This window comes from Xiphias gladius, chromosome 7 (assembly GCF_016859285.1).
Source record: "Xiphias gladius isolate SHS-SW01 ecotype Sanya breed wild chromosome 7, ASM1685928v1, whole genome shotgun sequence".
In the NCBI taxonomy this organism is placed as follows: Eukaryota; Metazoa; Chordata; class Actinopteri; order Istiophoriformes; family Xiphiidae; genus Xiphias; species Xiphias gladius.
In genome coordinates this window covers 15010101-15026217 of record NC_053406.1, presented here as the reverse complement: position 1 = coordinate 15026217, position 16117 = coordinate 15010101, and the positions used below count along the sequence as shown (strand labels likewise).

The window sequence follows — 16117 nt, the reverse complement described above, 5'->3', positions numbered from 1 at the left end:
TTTTGATGTTTGATATATGATTAAGAACACCACTCATCTTCCAACTCTGTCCCATCCATCCTGTCTCTCTGCATCATAACTATCTATTTAAGTCATCAGTGAACGGATCAAGGCCTCAACCACTCTGTGCTGTGAATTGCTGTAGAGAAATGAATAAGAATAACATTTAGTGGATGGCTGTAGCTTTCATTTTTGTTGCGGGGGCACGGCTCTGCTGCTGACTCTGTGCTTCACCTGCCAAGTTTGTTTATCCAATTACAACAGATGGATCGTATAACTCTGGACCTGAATGTAAAAAAAGCTCATCTACTGGGTCCATTCCCTGAAAGTCTTCACCCACTGTTGAACCAACAAATGTTAAAACCGCAGTTACCTGTATTAGATCCCCCTGACACCTTACTATCCATGCGTAAGTCAGGATTTCTAAACCACTGACATGTGACTTAATGACATATCCAGCCAAAATTCCAATATTTTTTCCTGTGGGTATTGTCGGAGTTCTTTCTGATTCTCCAGTAATTTTGCAGGTTCCCTGTCTGAAAAGGGCTTGAAAACAAACGTCGCATTCATGTCTTAATCATTTATTTATTGCTATATTTTAAAGACAGTCTACTTTATTAAAACATCATCTGTCTATTGTGGGCTCACGTGTCCCAGTTTATCACTGCAAATAAGCAACTATTGAAAGTGAAAAGCTCGTGTAAGGGTTTGCAATTGTGATGCATTATTGCTGGTATTGTAAGGTGCATGGTGCCAGCCACGCAGACATCCCCTTCAGCCACCTTTTCATCAGTGATTGAACTTACTGTCTGATATTCCAGGTCAGAAAAAACGATTACAGTGTCGAAAAGTCTATTTTAAGCCCACAGTTCCCTCCGTGTTTCCACTCAAAGCAAAAAAATGCAAAATGTCGAATAATTGGTTGCCCTAATTCATTAAAAAGACACATGCAGAAAACTTTGGTTACCTAGATGCTCACCCACCTCACAAAAAGAGAAACTCCAACTGTCCCATTTTCTCACACAAAGCAAGAAGAACGACAAACACATTGAATTTCGTATCAGTATTCATGAAGGGCATTCATTAATCATTTATGGCAAATTTTGAGTGTTGACGGGTTGGGACGTGAGGTCTGTCCTTGTTCGAAAAATTATAAATTGATCAGGATTCATAGAGAGAACTTGTGTGATTGGAAGCATTCGGATTTTTAAAGAGCACTGACATTAATGGAAACCAAAGACTGCCTATAAAGAAGAAAAATGCATTTTAAAAAATGGTATGCAATTAAAAATGTTGAGTAGTTTTTGACTGCCTAATTTTTAGTGGAGATAGTGGAGTCTGTGTGAAAGACTACCAACAACCTGGCATGTTTAATATTTGAGTCAAACCTCCTTGCCTTAACACCCTTAACATAACTTTCCACTGATATTAAGAGAGGACTTGTTTACCATAAAATTTCAAGACTTGAAGTTCCCCAGTCACTTTTTATCTTACACATTAGCCAGACAGCGGCTAAATGTTTGTGTAAATGAAAGTAAACAATTTATTGTAGTGTTTCACCTCTCAGACTCAGACCTTTGTATCCGTGAAGAGTTCTGGCGTATTGATTGCTCTGTGTCAGCCCTATTACCACCAGCTCTCCTTCTGAGCCCCAAGTCTGGATGACGTGTTTGACAATTGTATTACAGCCTATTATCTTCCAAATCCCATGGCTTGAGTCACAACTCACTGTAGGGTCTTTTTTCGGAAAGCTGAAATTGCTTGCTGACTTCATATCTGACTTCCTTTCCATGCTTTATAACTTTCTTTACACCACCGTCCCACAATCCCGTGTCCACCTGACTGCTACTTCCCTTCCTTTACTTCCTCATCCCTTTCCCCTTCCTTTTCTCATTGCTTCATTGCTTACCTACTTTCTTTATACTTATTTCTTCCTCCTATTTCTATTCCTGCCCAATTTTTCTCCTTCTCTTCATTCACCTATCTCTAACCTGTCATGCACTGTATAATTAGCTGAAAACCAGCCAACACAAAGTTACCACGAGTCAACATTAATTTTTTTTCATTATTTTCATTTTGCACACCACTTCATGTGAAATTGATCAAAGACTTTACATTCACGCTTTGTTAAGAGTGCTTTATTAAGTAGGAATTTCTTACTATTACACTTCTAAAATACCACAGAGCCATCTCTGTGGCTTGCAAGGGTTCGGATGCTCCTGCATGTGCAGACACATTACTTAACAATAATGAGCTTGTGAGTTGCTAATTAACTGAAAGCAAGTCCATTTTTAAAAAACTGCATTTTTCTTCACTTTGTTAATTATTTTTCAGCTATAAATCAGCTTCAGAAAGCTCATGTGGTTGTTGGTAGGTGACCCCACTTAGCCTGATGTCATGACTCTTTAAGTAACTATCAAACTGTTTAATTCAGGTGTGTATGTTCATGTGTTTTTAAATCCACATGTAACTTTGGTTGTGCCAGTGTTTTTGTATTCTAACACCCAGACAAAGAAACCCAGACTGATAGTCCAAAACATGGTCAAACTGATATGATCGTGTCCTATCAAGATAAGTGAAGCACAATAAAACAAGTTGTTTGTCTCTCTACAGTTTGTCTTTGAGGATCTATTTTACAGGCAGGTGGAGTTTCATTAGAACAATTACATTATATCAGTAAGAATCTATGAACACTGAGACCTTAATAACTTTACATTAGGTTAATGAAGATGCATCTAAAAGGGACACTTGTAAGGTGAAGTTCTTCCTCTTAAGCTTCTGTTCTGCACATGATTTGGGAATTGAACTTAATTTCCCTGCATCGTTATCACAATAGGAGTATGATTTCCGAAGCAAATAGCTTTAATTTCATTTTTTTGAGTTGTTTATGATGCCTGTGTATACCAAATGCTGAGCAGCTTTCATTCCAATCACAACGCAGAAAACCCTGCTGATACAGTTGAATTGGTTGCACAATTGGCTGTTCTTTTTTTTACTGCAATGAGAACACCGCAAAGAATTTATAGGAAAATACTTACATTCACTCAAAAATAAAATTAGGCAAATTAAGATAAAGAGGAAACTAAAGAGAAAAAACAGCGCTAAAACAACACTAAGATGCATTCACATTGATAGCCACTGAGGACAGAAAGCATCTACATGGGATTACTAAGATATCTTGCATCAAGACGTAGCAAAAAATTAAGTAGAAAACAGAAACAAAATGCTAATTCCGAAAAAAGACCTTGGAAAGTGTGGTCTTTTTGGTACGAAAGACCACACCAAGCCCTTTTCACTATAAATTCACCAACTACAGAGCTGAGTGAGCAAGGCTCAAATCACCATAGCAAAGCAGCATAGACTAAATGTGGTTCGAGTTTGTTTTGACCAGAGAACACGAAATCCTGAGAGCTGCTTTCCCTTTGCACCTCTCTCAGTCTGAATTCATACTACTTTAAAAATAAAAGCACAGGAAATGTGTTCAACGTGTTATTAAATTATAGTAAATAATGTGAAACAAACCTCAACATGACCATTAGGAGCCATACATTACCATTAAGCCATACAGACATTTCCTGTGTATTATATAATCCGTTTCGTACTGTGGCCCTTCTAACAGACAAACAACATCTAGTCCCAAAGCTGAGGAGTTACTTGGTTTTGATGAGAAACACTCGGGTGATCGATGTGAAACACTCATGGCTTCACTGGGATGAGCAGAATCTAGATGGAGTCTTATCTCCATTTTCTGCTGTTCCTCCCTCTGTATTTTTTTTCTGTCTCAGTATTTCAGCCACCCAGTCCTCCACCCCGCTGCCGACCCAGCAGCCATAGTTTCCCAGCAAAATAATCCGCTCTTTGGATGCAAAGTTTTTCATTTAAAAGAAGCGTTCATAAGTAATTTGAAGACATTTTTTTGACTTTGAAGGCTTTTCTTGTTTGAAATTCATTTTCTTTTTCTGCTTTCCGCTGTTATGTTCCTTTATAAAATCCTGCTAGGATTTGAATGAATAGCTTTCTGGAAAAGATAGACCGTTTCAGATACCAAACATATGCTACTATCTGCAATATTCATGTCTTTGGCCTCCACCAGCCTACGAATAATACTGGGCATGAGGTCTCTGCCTGACAAATAGGTTGTTACTGTTGCAGGTCAGACATAATTCTATGAATAATGGAATAAAATTGGTCATTTGTTTCCAACACTCTGCAGGAATACTGCCATATTGCTTTGATGTATGTGGCTATTAAATGCTTTTAAACAAAGCTGATGTATCAACCCCAGTGTGCTGCACTAAGATATATGGTATGTTAATTTCATGGTCATCTTGCAGTGAATGAAAGGACCTGGCCCCTGGGGATGATGTACGTGACAGGTTAGTGAGCTACTCAAGAGGGTTGACTTCAGTTCAATCCGTGCTCATACAGCAAAATATCCAGAGAGTAACTGGTGAGAAATTGGAGGAGCTGCAATTACAGTTCTCACGTCCAGCTGCAGACAGTGGACTATTGCGTTGAATTTCATGAACATAAAATTCAGTAAATCATTAATCCAATTTTGCTATAACATCCCAGGTTCATAAAAAGTCTCTTGGAAGGACATTTGTTAATGCTCCCTCTGTCCCCTTTCTCTATTCCCGTCCCATGCTCACTGACAACACTGTAATTAAGAGGCTGCAGGAGGCTTTAGAGCTCAGCCTGAGTTTACGCGGCAATTGATACAAGCATGAAATTACTTATTGCAAAAAAAACTGCATGAACATTCCAGCAATAGAGAATAATCAGTGTGCCGCTAGAAATGTATTTCATCGCAGAGTGAAGACTGGACTCAGGCCGAAAGTCTTTACCCTGTTTAACCCCTCCCCCAGTACAGAAGGAAGGACGTCATTAATTAGTACTTTATTATAAGGAAAATCCATATGAAATTTACAGAAATGTATCTCAGTCATAAGCTACTGGAGTCTTTTTTTTTCTTTCACAGTGCTGCCATGCTAGATAAGGAAAGGCGATCGTTTTTCTTTCTTTTTCAAATTGTCAATGATGATCATCACCACTGACAGTTCTGTCTTTATCTGGGGCACATTTTAAATCTCTGTACCATCTGAGGATTCAGCAACCTAAGGACATGCCATATGCCTGTGTTTCCTTAAAGCTGCACTAATCAACATTTTTATGTTAAAAATTGATCAAATGGCTACATAATGTGAAAGATTTCATTCATAGTGACAAACTGAGAGATTTATCACCCAACTCCCAGCCCTCAAATGTACGGCGCTCTTTAGCATTTTTCAGCTCATTGTTTCAGTCCTGTGGCCGGCAGCTTTACTGTTTGGGTCAGTCTCAGTGCTCTCAGCAGACTTTTCTCCAGCAGCAGCAAATCCTCTGATAGACCCTCTGCATGCTACCTACCTGGCACCAAATGGCAGACCAGCAAACTTAGCAACCAGCTGGTGAACATAGTGGAGCATTTAGCAGAGAGAGCCAGAAACAGAGGCCCAGATACTGTTTATCCCTCAGGAGTTAGTGGAGACCAAAACAGACTTACAATCATCAGGTGGACACAAAAATGTCTCCAAATGATTTTTAAATTTGTTATTCATCCGCAACAATTTTATAAGGTGATAATATGTTGGTGTTGTGTTTACAGCTTGTTGCACTGCTCCCAAATGGCCAAAAATCAATATTGCTGCTTAAACTGTACTTGAACTTATGATGCGTATTAGCAGAAAATATAAAACATTACATTTACTTTTGCGACAGTCCTTAATACTCATTTAATTTATGTAAAAATTATGCCCATGAGTCATTCAATTTGTTGTTCTGACTCATTTCACATCTTTGCAGTCTTCCTTCACACCATCATTGTGGTGACCGCCAGTTCTCAACTTCAGCAGACTCCATTAATTTTAATGCCACTTTAACAAAGTTCTTCAAACAGAAAAAAATATTCAGATGACACAAACTCATTGAAATGCTGAGACTATTCATATTCACAATATGAAAAAATGTATTGTATGAATTCAGAATTCTGATATTCCCTGCACAGCATACGTGCCTATAACAAAACTCCCTATACAGTCTAAGGTGTCTTTGAAAGGCTTATTTATCAACAAAATGTTTCTAGTTGAGACATCTGAGTTTCAGTTGCAGGATGTTGTACAATGCATGCAGCAGAGATGCAGCCTGATTTCAGTAGATGCCCTTGGAGCCTAAAGAATCCCTATAATCTAAGCATTTCTTTCCAATTTGGAGAGATAAGATCAATAGACAAAGAGAAGAACTGAAAGAGGCTGGTTGATCTAAAGAGTTTTTGCTTCATTCGTTCATCCTGTTTGGGATGGTGGATTTTGGAGGCTTACACCACTGAAAAGAAATATGTCCGTGTATGTGTCTGGAAGGGTAAGGGATGTGTAGGGGGTTCAGGGGTAGGGTTCATGACAGGGTATCCCACAGTCAGCAAAATAAGTCCTCCTGGGATCTCATTATTCCCCGCTCAAGCTGACTACATCAAAACAAACACCAAGCGGTAACACATTCGGGCGTTTGTGCCGGTGAGTCTACCTATGAACATGCGCGAATGGTCCATTATGTGAAAAGTAAGATAAATCACTGAAAGCTAAATGGTATGACAATTCATATAAAATGATAAATGAGACACTGAGAGAATAAAATTTGAGACAGAAATAAAGAATAGATATGACAGAGACTTCCAGATTGGGAGGTTTTCAGTGGGAAAAAGGGCAGCAATCGAGGAGGCGAAACAACAGTTTTTGGTTTGTTGGCTCTGGTCCCAGCTGCTGATTGATCTCCAGGTGACAGCCGGTGTCGGGGGCCCTCAGCCAGGCTGTCATTCCCTGGTACCCTCCCGCCCCCTCTCATCTTCGCTCTGTCACTCTCTCTTTCTCCCCACTGCTTTTTAAGCTCCCAGTTGTGCCAACTAATCTCTCACCTTCTTCTCCCTCCATTGATTCAACTTCTAACTCTCTCTCAATCATTCTCTCTCCCTCTGTCTTCCTCATCATCATTCTGCTCCTCTGCCCTTTTCACCCCTTCAGTGGTGACAGTTGGTGTCTCTGCTGCTCTCTTCTACCCTCCAACTCTGCCTTTTCGTTCCCCCACTGCTGGGAACCAACTGTCCTCTACTAAGCACTGTCCATTTCACACAACCTATTTAGTATGCAAGAGAGCATAATTGCTCATGTGGAGGGATTTAGTTCGTGTTTGTGTCCAACCATGTGTGTGTGCATGTGTGTATGTGTGTTTGTGTATTTGAGGCTGAACTTGCATGTGTGTCAGTGGCTGTGCCCTGAAAGTCCACAAATGCAGCATGTTAGTTTTCTTCAGACATAGCCTAAGGATATTTTGGTGACTTGATCTTCAGTGAGCATGTGCATGTGGTTGCTCAATTATAGGGATTTTATTTTCCTGCGTCTGGATGTGCTCATGCGCTCTACAATTTGTGTTGTGTGTGTGCTTGGGTGCATATGCACATGCATACGTACAGGCACCCTTGAGGTGCATGCTTAATGATAGGCCCGTTTACACAGCTCCGCCTCTAATGATCTATTAAAGTACGCTTAGCCAGTAATTATATGGCAGGTCCCAAAAGGCTTAGCAGGCCCCACAAGGGATAGCTAAAGATACAAGGAGACTATGGAAAAGCAAATGTGTTTAATGTTTAATTTGTGGTTTGAAACAACTGTTAGGGCTGTATTTTTGTGAAACTAGTCGCAAGCGCAAACCCAGGTGCAAACTCAGGCCAAAAGAAAGTGCTGTTGCAGCACAATCCAATCTGAAAGCACTATTGGAGCAGAATGAATAAGAATCCAGTTAGACAGATTCATTTCGACATATGAAATTTATTAACCTATTGTGACGAAAAGCAGGCACAACAGGAAATACTGTTGGTAGGATTGTAAGCATAAACTGCAGGGGCTAGCATAGCTAACATGGCACAACATTGTGATTTTACATGTCAAAGTTCAGTCAGCTTGAACACTGCACAAAGTGAAAGAAGCAGGGTCAGTTAGCAACTGCACGCAAATGTGTCTCACCAGTTTTTAGAAATTAATATGTTTCTTTAGTAGGAGGAAAACATCATCAGCAATGACCAATCTGATGCTCTCATCCTCCTTGAAGGCAGCAGACAGTTTTCTAATGGGTGGGGGGGGGAGTCAAGGCCAGTGTCTTACAGGAGGAAGGAAGACTTTTTTTGTCTGACAGATGAGTCCCCAAGCACAAATAATTCTGTACATGCTTATACCATTCAGTACTGCACAGGGTCTCCAGATACATTACACATATCATTCCTGCTGAAGAGTCTGTACTGCTGCCAAAGACAAATATATATCTCATATGCTGTATATCTTTCAACTTCCTTTACAACTCTGTAACCCTATCTCCCTCACTCTCCATATCACCTCTCTTGTGATGTCCTAGTAGCTCATCTTGAGTCCTGTATAGGCCTTTTCCGCACTTACCTGGAATATATTTTGTAGTTTAACAGAGTTGCTTTTTTTTAACATGCATCACAGGTGTCCTGCTGCACGCCAGCATAAATAAACCTTAGGAGTTTCCAGGTTTCTGGGGTTTTTGGCACTGGGGATATTAGGCCTCCCACTCAAATACAACATCATCTGCTCCCTCCTGCCCTGCTTTTCTCCAAATCTTTATCAGTGCAGTCACCCACTGGTGTCACAGTGGAGTGACTCATACTTGGTCTCCTCTTGGTCAAAGAGCTATATCTACCTATCTGCTTTTCAGTTATTTCATTCACCGACCTGTTCATTCTTTTTTTTCTGAACATCCATTATCTGATTTTCCTAATCCCTTTTCATCCATCCTCTTGAAAATAATTGCTTCTTACCAGTTTTGGTTCCTCACATTTACATACACGTCAAACTCTTTTACTTGCTAGTTTCCCCTGCAAACTAATTCCTCCCACACCACGCCTTTTGATTTTCTACCTGAGTCTCGCCTCTACCACTCACCAAACCCTCTCATCTTCAGAGTCCCTGGCCTTGGTGACAGACACGTAAGCAGACGGGGTTTGGTCTGTCATGGGATGAGATGGCAAAATGGGCTGCCAGGCGAAGGCTGCCACCTGAGGGGATACTGGGTTCTGACACCTCTATTAACCTTCAGGATATGTCCATCCCTGGTCACACCCCTGCCTCCTCTCTTTCCTGCCCTTCCTCATCTCTCTCTCCACCTGTCCCCCTGTCTGCTGCTCCCCAGGTGGAGGAAAGCCAGCTTCTCCCCATAGCAAAAGAGCCAACGAACAAATACCTTTACTTTCCTCTCCTCCCAACCTGGAGCATTTCAATATGCCACGTATTTCTATCTCACTTGGTCAATTATCTATCGTCTCAGTGTCCTAATTTTTTTCCCATTTTCTGTCTATCCCTCTCACTAATTCTAGCCCCTTAGCTTCCACTATTCATACAGTGACCTGTATGTCCTGCATATGGCCAGTGCAAAATGCATGATTTGGTGCAGTGATGCATAGCTAAATGGTGAGAATTAACAAATTGTTGCAGCTTTCTCATGTCAATCAACTGGAATAATGGAAGTTAATGAAAACTAAGTGAGACGGATTAAATCGGATGTAAACATGTTTGATTAACACATGCCCTTTTTACCTCGACAATAATCCAATATATCATTAGTTCTGTAAGTGCTATGGGATGGCAACTGGACTTGCTTGAAGTTCATGAAGATGTTTCACCTCTTGTCCGAAAGGCTTCTTCAGTTCTGAAGAAGCCTTTCGGACCATGACCTGGATGACTGAGAATCTCCACAGACAATATATCATGAGGTGTTATTTAAAGCAGATTATGGTCAAGAATCATGGCAGAATATGACAGCTCCCATCTAAGTCACCCAATAATCTTTTTCTGTCTCTCTGCCTGTCTCTCTCTCATTTTGCCCTACAGGAGTTCTCTTTACTTCGACTGGATGATGTGGTGGACCAACGTGTCAACATAGTTGGTTTTTCAGTCTTCAACAAAACTCATCCCTTCTTCCAGGATTTTGTGCTAAGCCTCAACCGCTCCTGGCAAGAGAACTGTGACCATGCACCCTTCGCTGGCACCCCAGTTAGTGCAAGCAACACACACACATGATCTCACACACTGTGAAGACCAAGGTTACTCATGTAAGAATAATGGAAGAACCCTCTTTATGTATTTCCTTACTAAGTCCAAACAGGGCCTACCTAGGGATTACTCTACCAGTATACTGCTGTACTCAGACTCACTAACTACAACACTGAATTCACTAACACACAAAAATGTCTGTGAAATATACAAGGCTGACATTCAGTTAAGCGCTACAATTGCAGGTGTTGCTGTAGGCAGTTGTTGTTTCCCAGACAGCTCATTAGCAGAGTTTGGCACCATCCTTATTACATTTATAATGGCATCTTCCTTGTTAAATTTGATTCAGAGGAGATGCAAAGTAAAAGAGTGGCTTACCCTCACAGCACCCCCCCTTAAATCATTCACTGTTCTCATATAAAAAGTGTCTGTAGCTCAACATTTAACATACTGTCCCCTGCATATTTGAATGAGTGACTTCAAAACAGCCTCAAATCACTAAGCTACTGTTTATATACAACTGACTGAAGGCTGTTGCTGGTTTGTACTTGTAATCTTGAATAAGGAGACTGTTCATGCAAGTCTCATGCTGGCTCAACAGTTTTTTATATTGTAGCCAACCGTACTAGACAGAAATATTGGGCCTCATGCAAGAACATTTTGTATTCTTATCACAACACTCACAACTATTTTATGAGATAGACTTATCTGAGTTTTCTACGTCAGATTGAGCAAATAAAATGTCATAAATTACCTTTATAAACATGATGAGTGCCACCTATTTGTAAATGACGGCTTGTTTATGAGATCCAAATTTACAGATACCCCAATAATCTGTCTGGAGGCAAAGCACTCTCACCCATTTGTCCAGAAGTGTCACTCATAAAACCGCCATCTGAGAGTAACAAGAAGAGCTCCACCAGCTATATTAGATTACATTCCCGCTCTCAGAGACTAGTAAAGACAAACTCACTGTATCATATCTTAAATGTTAATAGTGTAATGAACTTTCTCTCTTCACATCTCATAATAAATACTGTTTTCCATCCTGTATGCTAAAGGGGTATAATGTTGTGAATAATTAGAAATACAACAAATACAAGAAACGAGAAAATCATCACTGGGGGCAAAAAAAAAGGACTGTCCCAAATCTTTATTGTCTTGACGGTTTAATTAGGAGCCAGAAATCCAGTAGGGTCAATTAATAAATGAATCTTCTCTCTGTGTTAAGTTAATCGAAAGTGAAAAATGAAACAAATCTTCTCATATATGCAACCATCACCACCTTCTGATCCACACAAGCTGGGTGGTGAAACAGGTTAAGAATAGTTTGAACACAGCATTGAAAAATGTAGTGTTCAGTGCATAGCAGGTCACCCAGATACTTCTGAGCCTGAAGCAATTAGAACTTCTGACTAATTAGCTAATAAGTAGAGAGAATAAAGGGTGATGACGGCAAATCAAGAAAGTGATTAACTCATTTAGACATGCACAGAGATATTATGCTGTCTTTTCATTAACAGTAATTAGGGCGGGAGAAAATGTAACTGTGGGGCTAACATATACAACAAATGCATACAAGTGACCTCTTTACATGTGTAGAGCTAAGGCATTCACTGCATTCAGAGACAAAGACTTGCGCCACACCAACTGATCATAAAAGTTAATCTCAGAAAATGCAGGTTGTGACATTTACAATGGATCAGTTCATAGGAAATGAAGGTTTTACGGGAGACAATTTACTGTAGGACAAATTATTCTGCCTTTGAAGATCTTGTAGTTCTTTGATGATATATATATATTGTTAAAATTAGCATCAAGCAAATTAATAACACAGACACACAGATAATCCTTATCTTTATCTGAGACTAAAATATCAGTAGGTATACAAGATGTGACTATATGGTTTTAGATACAATATTAGTTTTTGTAAAACAGGCCTGAAATAGGGAGTCCAGCCCATGTTTGCATACAAATAGAGTGCACCTGTGACAGTGGAGCGAAAAAGACTATGTTTATAAAAAACTCTCAAAATAACATCTGCGGGCCAGACTTTAAGACCACAAAACTGCCCTTGAATAGTTACCAATTTAGACAGCGAGACCTAACACGTTTAGTCTGGAGTTGTCATTTGCTAATAAGACACAGACTAAATTTACGAAAGGTTCAGACCTGTTGTACGAGTCATATAATATTAACTTACTGTTTCTAGCTTCTCTATATGCTACTGAGAAAGACAGTAAGCAGAGAACGACAGACTTCCAGAGTGAAACGAAGATGAGAAAATGCCATGACATTATTAGCTTCACATCGCAGATATTAATAGATATGAGTGGAATATAATCAGAAATACTGCTGTAACATTTTAGTTTTTAATGGTGACTTAACATTTTGACTCTATCTTTTTCCACTACCAAGACAGCATTCCCATATGTCAAACCTAAAATGCACGGACTCATGGTTGTAATGTCTTCATGGGCGCTTTTGTACACCATATTGCTCTTAATGTGCAATAAACTAATTATGTTAGCCAATTCAAGGTTGTAATACATCACAGTTTCCAGTTTAATGCCCTATTGCAATTCTCTTTGGTCTCCAGAATTTACTATGCATCACAATTCCTCTAACCCCTTTATCAATATCCACCAAACATCTGGACCATTTCATCTCTAGCGCCACTACACAGATGTATGGCAGTGAATCCCAGACTCTCCCCTACCTTCTAATGCAGGGCATCATGCATTTTAATCAAATGTACATAGCAGGATGCAGTGGTAGTAATGATGAGGCTGTTTGTACAGCAGAGATGAGAGGAAAAGCTGCCTCTCCCACTGTTTTCTGGCCCTCACTGAGAGAGGCAGGCAGTAATTGGAATAGTCAGTGTGTGCCAGCTTCAGTGGGGATAAGAGTAGGAAGGACAGAGTCTTTCAGATACACGGAGAGAGAGGGGCAGAGAGAGAGAGATGGTTTTCAACACTGTCAGCAGATCAGAGTCTTTCTAATGATCTAATGGAATAATCTCACTGCCACTCCAGGGATGGGTTAACCCCTCAGTGACCGCAAACCCTAGTGCATTGAGATTTTGCACCTTTGTGTGTTTGTGTGTGTGTGTGTGTGTGTGTGTGTGTGTGTGTGTGTGTGTGTGTGTGTGTGTGTGTGTGTGTGTGTGTGTGTGTGTGTGTGTGTGTGTGTGTGTGTGTGTTTATGTGTACATGTCTTTCTATGGTTGTGTGGAAAAATTTTGGCTTGAAACCATCATTGTGAGCACATTTTGGCCGGTCCTCACAACTTCAAAGGGTTTATGATGGTTAAGCCTCGGTTCTAAGGTTGAGGTTAGAATTAGGTTTAGGTTAGGGTCAGGGTTTGGGTTAGGCTGACCACAATGAATGGAAGTCAGTGCAGTGTCCTAACAAGGATAGCTTCGCAAACTTGTGTGCCTGCAGATGCATAATGTATTCACCTTTTTTCCTCCCCTCCCCCTCTTCCTCTGCAGCTCTCCTCAGCTCTGCTCTTTGATGCAGTATACGCGGTGGTGGCGGCAGTCCAGGAGTTGAACCGTAGCCAGAACGTTGGCGCCACTCAGCTCTCCTGCAAGTCCTCCAAGATCTGGGAGCACGGCACCAGCCTAATGAATTACCTGAGGATGGTAAGATTGCCTCCGCTGGATGAGGTGGAAACAGACAACAGTACTGGCGTCTGCAGGCCTTAAAGGAACAGTTAGACTTTTTTTCAAAAACATTTTTTATGTGCTTTCTTGAGTTAGATGAGAACATTGTTAACATGGCAATGTCTGTATAGTAAATATGATGCTGCAGCCGGCAGTCATTTAGCTTAGATCAGCTAAGTTAAATGACTGCTGGTTCTGTCCAAAGGTAACAAAATTTGCCTACCAGCACCTCTAAAGCTCACTTATTAGCATTCTGTATCTCATTATATCTCATATTATTATCTGCTGCCAGTAAAAATATCTAGTTTATAAAATACCAGTTCACAAGCAGAAAGTAAAGCAGTGATGAACATTTCCATAAGCTTGAAAATCTGACCTCATCTAATTAATGCTTTTTTCGTGCCCTTCTTGTGATTGCAAGTCAGAGTCAGAAAGCAGAATAAACAAAAACACACAAAAATGTCAGATATATCTGTATGCTACATATGAAGCTACTGCCAGCAGCCAGTTAGCTTAGCCTAGCATAAAGACTGGAAACACTGGGGAAACAGCTAGCCATGTACTTCTAAAGATCTCAAAACACACAATTTAACATGTTATATCTCGTTGGCTTAATCTGTACAAAAAAGAATTTCTTAGCCGGATGCAGTGACCTCCTGGTCTTATTACCATGAGGTTGCAAGGCAACCAATGGAAATTCCAGGAAGTCACTGTGCCCGGCAAAAAAATAGTCCGGCACATAACCCCCAGTAAAACCACAAACTGTCATTTTTACAATTAGTTTTTTTGTAAACAAGCAGGATATAACGTGTTAATTAGTGAGCTTTAAAGGTGTTGGCAGGCAGACTTTGTTACCTTTTGACAGAGCCAAGCTAGCTGTTTCTCCCCTTCACAAGGATCTTCACATCTAACTCTCAGCAAAAAGGCGAATAAACTTCTTTCCCAAAATGTCAAAACTATCTTTTGCATTTTTAGATTTTTCACGTTTTTGTGTGTTTTTTATTCTGTTCTCTGACTTTCTCATTTGCAGCTACAAGGACGGGAAATAGCATTAATTAGATGATTTCAGACAGCCATGCTTGTTGAGATCTTGATTATTGCTTCACGTTGTACGTGTTAATTGGTTATTCTAGAGCCTAGATATTTTCAACGACAGCGGAAAACCATGTGTAGTCTGTGTTCTCAACTTCTTTAAAGATACACTCCCTATCCACTAGGTCAGTTTAACTCCACTCTAAATATACTGAGAGACAATGAAGGAGGAAAGCTGTCAGTGAATAAAATGTTCTTTCCTATTAGCGAGAAATGGCTCTAAGTGATTGGACTGTCGAAATACTTGAATGTGACGTGTTCGAAATCAGACTGTTTGTCTTTCTCTCTCTGAGAAAGAAGACATGACTAATGGCTCTCCTATTTTGCTGTAAATTAAAGATATTACAGCCTTGTCTTTGTATTTTTATTCTAAATTTGACATTTCAAAAGGCTGGTTCTGAGCCAGTAGTGCTAATGTAGCCTCCAGTCATTTCCATAATAGGTGCTGCTGAGAGGGAAGCAGGCAGGATTTCCTGGTGATGTCTTTTAACGTGTTGCTGTCTCTGCATTGGATAGGTAGAATTGGAAGGTCTAACAGGCCACATTGAATTCGACAGCAAAGGCCAGCGGTCTAACTACGCCCTGAGGATCATGCAGAACAGCAAGGATGGCCTAAGGCAGGTAAAGTAACTCCCAGTCATACAGATCTAATGTTGGTATTATCTGTCGTCAAACTAGTCACACGCTATAGATTCAGGCAACATCAGCACAGCCTTGCTATCCCATAAAGTTCACAGGATTGGTTCAAAAGAATTTACATATAAATAGTCTAGTACTTCTAGAGTGACACACAGACTCTTCCATTTTCTCTTAAGACAGACACTGGCTATAATAAAACTGTTACTGCTGAACACAAAGCACTCCAGCACAGACCAGATCCCAGTAGGGGCTACTTCTGGCAGATGTTACAGTTGTATTTATGGCAGTGTTGCAGACAATCCACTTTATCCTACTAGCAGAAGTGTCAAGGTGCCAGGGGACAAAATTAAATATTAGGGATGCTTCTTTGAAGGTGAAAAGAAGCATAATTTTTACTGAAAATAAATTTAGGTTAAAACAGAAGTCAGCAAGTGTTGGCTTTGATGCTGCTGCTGCTATTGTTGATTTTACAGATATGTCTCTAACTTTGGATAAATATTAGGTCCGCACTTTAGGTTGTGATTCTTTATAGAACAAAGAATCATAGTACTATTTTACTACAGTAATATTTTACTGACTTGTTTCACAAAATGACTAATATATATTAGCAGGGATTTGTGGG

At 40.1% G+C, this 16117-nt stretch overlaps 1 protein-coding gene across 1 annotated transcript in view; it reads left to right on the top strand.

Moving 5' to 3' along the window:
• grik4 (glutamate receptor, ionotropic, kainate 4) overlaps positions 1-16117 on the top strand; it is a 140905-nt gene that overhangs the window by 82556 nt on the left and 42232 nt on the right. The window contains exons 7-9 of the mRNA XM_040131726.1: positions 9936-10097; positions 13591-13743; positions 15373-15477. Of these exons, the coding sequence (XP_039987660.1) occupies positions 9936-10097; positions 13591-13743; positions 15373-15477 (420 nt within the window). The remainder of the gene's footprint in view (positions 1-9935; positions 10098-13590; positions 13744-15372; positions 15478-16117) is intronic.